The sequence below is a fragment of the Nestor notabilis genome, unplaced genomic scaffold (genome assembly GCF_000696875.1).
Source record: "Nestor notabilis isolate BGI_N333 unplaced genomic scaffold, ASM69687v1 scaffold1972, whole genome shotgun sequence".
Taxonomy (NCBI): domain Eukaryota; kingdom Metazoa; phylum Chordata; class Aves; order Psittaciformes; family Psittacidae; genus Nestor; species Nestor notabilis.
Genome location: NW_009917683.1, coordinates 26,488 through 34,099, shown reverse-complemented (window position 1 = coordinate 34,099; position 7,612 = coordinate 26,488). Strand labels below are relative to the sequence as shown.

The 7,612-nt window shown below is 37.6% G+C and overlaps 1 protein-coding gene across 1 annotated transcript in view; it reads left to right on the top strand.

Moving 5' to 3' along the window:
- PIK3C2G (phosphatidylinositol-4-phosphate 3-kinase, catalytic subunit type 2 gamma) overlaps window positions 1-7,612 on the top strand; it is a gene marked incomplete at its 5' end in the record, with an annotated part of 90,253 nt that overhangs the window by 58,931 nt on the left and 23,710 nt on the right. The window contains 4 exon segments of the mRNA XM_010009347.1: window positions 386-566; window positions 1,916-2,023; window positions 4,217-4,309; window positions 6,403-6,532. Of these exon segments, the coding sequence (XP_010007649.1) occupies window positions 386-566; window positions 1,916-2,023; window positions 4,217-4,309; window positions 6,403-6,532 (512 nt within the window).

The window sequence follows — 7,612 nt, the reverse complement described above, 5'->3', positions numbered from 1 at the left end:
GTGTTAAAAGATGGCGGGGGGGGGGGGGGGGGAAGGAATAATAGATTTGGGGATATATATTTAGGACTGGACTTCAAAAAATACAAGTTATTTTCACTTTGTAAAATTTCCTTGCAGGAATAAGGAGCAATACAGGCACAGAACTACGTTTGACAATGCATAGAAATGGCAGGTTCTTATTGATTCAACACACTCAGAATCTCATTAGTTATCAAATGGGATTTGAGTACTGACAGCAAATACTCAACATTTTGTTTTCATTCTCTGCTGCCCAAAGTCACCAAATACGGATTAGTCTGGAGTCCATTTATTGTTTCTGCTAGAGGTGGTGTAAAATAAAAATCAGTTTCAGATACACAGATGTTTTTTCCCCTCCTTCCTTCAGGCTGTTGAAGAATGCACAGAATGAAGTTCATTTCAAAATCTGGTATCAGAAACTACTGGCTGCTCTCCAATTCTGTGCTGGAAAAACCCTGAACAATGAGTTTTCTAAGGAGGAGAAACTTACCGGAATTCTGGAAGACATTGCCAAAAAAGTAAAAGCTGCCAGTGATGCAAAAAGAAAGGTTTGTTAAAAATAACTCCTCTTCCATCTAAGTTATTTTTTCTGAAGTAACACCTCTTTCCTATAATGCCCTTTACATAAATAAACCCAAGATTTTACTTAACTTTGTAAAAAATTGTGCTGCTCTGAAAACAAGTAAAACATTTGTGTTTAAGGGGACAATTCTCATAAGTATTACTTTGAGGTCAGTAGATCTTTTAAGCCATTTAAATTCCTTCATCCATGGTTCTTCAACCAGACTTGGAGGTGGTCAGAAATAATGGCAACAAAGCCGATGATTAACATTTTACTGAAAGGAGTGCTTGCATTCAGCACCTCATCTCAAAATATTTGTCTCCTGTAGAGCAATTTTTCTTGAAAAGAAAAGCTTGCTAAGAGTAGTCCTCGACAGGCTGAATATCCTTATTTCTTAGCAAAGCCAACCAGAGTAGACTGTACTTAATATCTCAAATACAGCATTCAGCAATTAATACTGCACATGTATCTACAGAAATGCATTGGCAGCAGCAGGCTTATAGTTCTCTTTTCCAGCGGGCACAGCTTTTACATTGTGTAGGTACATTTCCAGTTCAAAACTGTTAATTTTCCAAGACAGCTGTTGTTACTTACCTGATGTGTAAAACTGCTTCTTGCTGAGAGCTCAGCAAGACAGACCAGAAAGCCAAATAAAAATATACCTGCCACTGCTGTTTATCATGAAAGTTACCGTAATTTCTTTTTGCCTTATTAAGAATTCAGAGATTTTCAAAAGAGTTTTCAGGAAACTCTCAATGTTGCTACTGAGAGCAGCAAAGCAAACATGGGAGTATATAGAGGAAAAAATATGCAAATGGAAAAAAATCATTGTGAAGAAAAAGAAATAGTGATGTACTATACACTGTTGATGCATAATTGGGATTTTAGAGACTACTCTCAAAGCTGCAGTTACTGTGATACTGAGAAACTCTTAAACTTTGCAGTTAACACATCTACAATTAGGCAAGGGAGATCACAATGTTGAGGCAACAAGCAACAAGTTGTGAAGTTGTCCATCAAGGCAAAAACGACATGAGATGCAACAGAGCAGGTGCAAGGCTAATCAGCCTCTAATGAAGGGTGTTGAATCTGAACCGACATGACTGCATGAACTGGTAGTGCACCTACTCAGAAAAAACATGAATGCGGAGTAAAATCACAGTTCTTATTTTTAATAGCTGCACCTCAGCATGACCTCATTAGCTGTTAGAAGGTTGCATGGATGCTGCCTGCTCCAGAAATTGTAGTGCTTGTTTGAAATATAGAAAGAAAGTCAAGGGTTTAAAAGCTGCTGCTGTGTTCTTTCATGTTGGCATAACGATTCACATGTTGCAGGAGGTGTTAAAGGTGGAACTCAACAGACTTCAGCAGTTCTTCCAGGAGATAAAGGTTTGTCGGCTTCCCCTGAATCCTGCGCTTGTTGTCCAAGGCATAAAGGCAGACGTAAGTCTAGCTCATGCAATGAACTATAGTTTTAATTTGGGTCTTTTTTTTTTTTCTAGTATAAAGGGTGAGAGGGAGTGAATGGCTGCATTGACTGGGAAATACTCTTACTGGTATTAAGCATGAGTCATCTGGTAAACTGACACCTAGCTTAATCCCCTTTAAACTGGGGGCCTTTCTTTGAGGCAGAGGTGAAGGGGACTGGTGGGATGGCCTGCTCCCAGCTCAGCTGCCCTGTGGTGGTGTTGGGATTGGCAAGGGGTACCTGAAGCTGATCTGGCTACGGTCCTGCCCAGGTAGCTCTTGGTGGCAGGTTTTTTTCTTATCTGGACTCCCCTCTCAGGTATGAGAGCACCTAAAGGTCTAAAGCTAGCTCTTTTTTTGCTGAGACAAGACCAGGCAAAGGATCGAGAATAATTAAAATATTAAATATTCACAATAACTTACCTGTGTCTATGACCTCTGTTGAAAATGACTTAAGAATAAAGGACACAACAGTGCTCTTCAGTGTTGCTTAACTTTATTTTGACCACAGTACTAAGACTCAGCTATTCATTGTTTAGAAATATTTTCATAAACGGTACTATGCCAGGAATAAGCTGTTCCATCTCTGGAGAAAGCGAAGGTATCCAGCAGCAAGAGAAAACAAACCTGAACACCCATATGTATTACTAGTTTTAGTTGCCTAATTACAGTAATTTGTGATCTGTTTTTGTTCTCTGGCTCATTATCCACAGTGGACCTGATTCTAAGAGGTGCTGATCCCTTCAGTTGCCTTTGACCTGTGATTCTCCCAGTAATTGCTATTCAGCCTTTATCTCACTGAGAACAGAGGTCTTCCAGCACCCTGCAGGCTTGGGCCAATTATGTATGATATAAGTGAGAAGAATTTGAAGCCTGCTGCTTCTCACTGCTTTCAGGCTTTTTGGAAATAATGGCTAATGGGAAGGTATCTCACCATACAGTCATGCTATTTATACTGCACCAGCTTGGCTGGACAGATACAAAATGTTTAAATAAAAGTATCTGGTTTTCTTATACCATTATAGGCCATTATCTTGCTATAAATATATGCAGCTTCTTGATTGAACCATATGTCAGTATAATCATGCAAATTAGAATTTTTAAGTGCTTATAATTACCTAAATTTAATTCATTTTGGTGTCATCTATTGGTTTTTCTAGTTTCAAGCACTGCTACTAGCTCTATCGGTAATGCATTATCTCACAGTAGTGTTTTGAGCACTTAATGAGACATTTCAATTGGCAGAATTCTATGTAGGGTCAGGATTTCGTCATTGATGATAGGTATTGCACGTTGCAGAGATATGATGTGCCTAAGACAATATTTGCATGCTTGTACCATGCATGCTTGTACCATGTTTTGAGGTGTTTGGATGAAAAGCAAGAAGCAGCTGTTTCTGGTAGTGTTTTTGTTCAAATTAGCCTCCATTGCACTCCACCCAGTAAGGACAGCAGTGGCTCCTGTGGGGCACTCATTATTTCTAGAAACCAGGCCATTAATTTACCCTTGTCTTTGGTTGTTTTTTCGGTGGGTTCCCCCCTCCTTTTTTTAATGATGATAATAATACCACTCTAACTCACACGGGATTTGCAGTGCTGGACTCATTAATCCTTTTTGAAGCCCTTTGAGGTCTTCAGGTGGAAGGAGCTGTAGGGCATGAGAAGTCAGAGTTTATGTGTAATTAACATAAGTTCCACATAAAATAGATGAGGATATTTCAGAATTTCCTGTATCCTCAGCCACAGTGAGGTCACCAACAAAATTAGCAGGTTATTTGCTTCCGTAAAGTTTGTATGATTGGGGGTTTGGTTTTGTTCTTTTTCTCCAGAAAATAATAGGACCAAAGGCTTTTCAATGCTTTACAGATTCTCATTAGATCAGTCTTCTGTACTTCATTCACTCAGTCCCAGCCAAAGTTTATTGTTAATAGGCCTGGGTGAAAATGAAAAACAATTAGTACAGAAAAAAATTACCCATTCCTGTAATCTGATTATTGAGTGAAATAAATTGTCTGGGAAAAAGAATTTCTCATTTTCTTGATCCAATTAAACAGTCAATAATGTAAAAGTAGTATTTAAAGATGGTACCTTTTTTTGAGTTATTGTATTATCCTGATGTTTTGTATAAGTGACGCTGTTGTTCTTCTCTCTCATCTTTTTTTCCCTGAAGTCATGTTCATATTTTACGTCCAATGCTTTTCCATTAAAAATCTCCTTCATCAATGCAAATGCTCCAAGTGGAAACATCAATGTTATTTTTAAGGTATGTTCTTCTCCTAATCCTTAGTTCCTTTTGTATGGAAAATGTTGATTTGAAATTCACTTGATTTGTGTTTTAAACCTTGAGCCTGAGAATGTTTGATTTGGCTCTGTTGTTTGCTTTTCCCAATTATTTTTGACATAGCACTTTTAATGGAATATATTGGGGCAATGCACTGAAGTATCAAATTTTTTGATCAGTAGAGAATTAAACAACTCCTTGCAATTTTTCTTTTTCTTACTGGAGACAACCAGGCTAAAACATTAATCTTATATTTTAAACCTGGTTTATTTACCACACTGATGTCAGAGGGCAAGTCTCAGAGAAGAAAGAGTTCTGTATGACTGAATCCATTAGCCTTCTCCGTATGTCTCAAACAAAAATACTGGAGTGTTAGAGGGTGCATTTGCTGCACAGAACTATTTTTGCCCCTATCATCCAGCGCGTGGGAATGGCCTGAGGAAGAGGCAAGTGGAGGGGACAGACAGGAAGGTGGAGAGCGGTAACTGCTGTCTCATTGGAATTACTTGGAGGAACTGACTCTGAAAATAAACTCTAGTTTATTTTCCAGTCGTCACCTAGGAAAGCTTCAGAGATCAGGACAGTGCTGTATCAATCCACAGAAGACAGTGCATGCAATTTAAAGTTACTTCTCTTTCAAAAGAGCAAAAATCTTCCTTAAAAGTGAATACTGTTTTTAAAGAATACTTCAGTTCATAATATGGCCAATGAATATGATATGGTCAGTGTTGCCAAAGACCTTATTCCTAGATCTTTTTCAGCATAATTTTTCAAACCAGAAGTCTAATTCAAGACTGCCAGGGGAGGCTAGCAATGTTAAGTTTTCCTGAACATTTAGAAATCTGGTTCTTGTACTATTTCATCTGAGAATCAATGTTAAATAGATGGGTTCCTACTTAGCTGAGTAAATGCCTGCTTATGGGAATTTAAACATTTGCGCTGGATCTGCCTAGACAGTATCTTCTCTGCCCAGTAACATTCAAGAAACAAACAACTGTCCAGTTACAGTTTGAGCATTATTACAGCTGACATTACCATCTCCTGTCAGCAAACCATTGTGTTAAAATATCTTTTACTATAGTTTCATTGTTTAATCATGATGGATACTGTGTACATAAAATGATAAGCATTGATATCATGCTAAATTGTCTACTGACTGCATATGTAAAGCAAGGAGAGAAGGTAAGTGGAGAAGATAAGATTTTTCACAGGTTTAGGTACTAAGAAGGGTTAGTTAGAGTCAAGATTACTTGTAAATGAAAGAAAAATAGATTTGGATTTTTTTTTTAAGATGTGTTTATGTGTTCTCAAGTTCTCATTTCAAGACAGTGAATGTCTGTAGCTTGGAATGTTTGTATAAAAAAGATGTAATAAAAGAATAAACCAGTAAAAGTCATTCGTATTTAGATGGGGTGGGAAAGGGGAAACAAAAAAAACAGGGCTTATGTTTTCACAGGCCATTTACTCAATCATGGTTGAAAATAATCTCATCGTTACCTCTTGTGGCTATAATTAAAGCCCCATTTCACTAAGATTATTGTTTGACTGACTCCATGGGGAGAGCAGTCATCACCACATAGAATCATAGAATCATCACTGTTTGAAACTGAATATGAATCATGTAATGGTTAAAATATAAATTCATGATAAAATTCCCCTTCAGCCTGCTGCGAATACCAAGTTGTGAAGGTTAACATTAGCCAAACACTGTCATTTATGAAAAGGGATCTAGCATTAGGTAGACTTCAAAATGTAACTAAATTAGGATCCTACCTCTGGATTAAATTTTCAAATTCTCATAATTACATAGGAATAATAAGTAGCAGGGCTGCAGTGAATCAGGGATCATTTGTAACCACCTCAGTGGCTGTCAAAACTGTTTCTGCCTATGTGTGCCATCTACTCTGTCCTCTTCTGACATGGAAAGATAAGTAGCAATTTTGAAGAAAAACGAGAGGGATTTACTGCAAAATGAATGTAGCTATTTTGGTGGGGGGAAAAGCCCAAATGAAATAGGAAGTTATTTCTGTCTGGTATTGGAGGAGAAACCTGGATTTCTTGTGCAATTTTCACAGATAGGCGATGATCTACGTCAAGATATGCTGGTTCTGCAAATTATTCGAGTAATGGACAGCATTTGGCTCCAAGAGGGACTGGATATGCAAATGATCATTTATAGGTGTTTATCTACAGGAAAAGGCCAAGGTCAGTTTTAGATTATAACAGTTACCTGTATTACTTTATTCATATTTCTTGTAAACAGCAGTATTCAGAAATCCTCCCTTTAACTCTTATTTTCATGGATGTCTTATTTATCTTCCCCCTTTAAGAAAAAAAAAAAAAAAAAAAGCTCAGAATTCCAGTTACTCGAGCCCTAAATTGTAATGTTCATTTTATTTATTCATTCTGCATCTCCAGAAGAAGTGCAACCAAACTCATTGCATTTTGTAGCAGCTTAGGCTAGGATTTTCCAAACCATCATCAGCTTGCACCAGATGCTGAAAAGCAACTTCACACATCAAGAAGAGGGCTTTGGAGAAAATTTGCTATAGCTGCTGAAGTTTTAATCCAGTGTGATCCTGCATAGATGCTTAAATGAACCTATAGCATGTGGCTACAGAAAGTACCTCTAGACAAGTGATGGCAGCTTCACAGTGTTGATTTTGAAACATTACTATTGCAATTTATGCTGCTTAGGGCAGGCCTGACTCATCTGAAAGCTTTATTTCTCTCTTTTGTGGTTGTTACAGCAGAGCCATAGCTGGGACGCCAATTGCTTGCTAAAGAAATTTACTGACAGCAATAAGCTTACTATTTTTTACTGACTCTCCAAATCTTTTACTGAAAATAATCCTCACACCAATAGAAGACTGGTGTATCCAGATTACCTGCTGTACAAAACTATTAAAATTAAAAATTAAAATTGCTTTCTGAGCCACAAAGAGAAAATGAGAGAGGATGAATGATCTGAAGGAAGAAGGAGAAATTTTAGATGAGTTCACATGGTGGGTGTTAAGGTGACCTGAAAAAAGACTCCTTCTTTCTTTGTAGAGATGGGAGTCAAAACCTGAAGACTTCTGCTTCAAATGCACATAATGCAAGAACACTATTTCCAATCATAGTATTATAGTCTCTCTTAAATACCAACACTTAATTTGATTTTTGCCAAGAAAGATACAGGGATTGTCTGCAGATATTCTCTGCCTGACAGTCTCTTCCTTTCAGCAGAACACCTCATGGTGTCCAACAGATTTGTCACACAGTATCTTTTCTTATGATCTACAA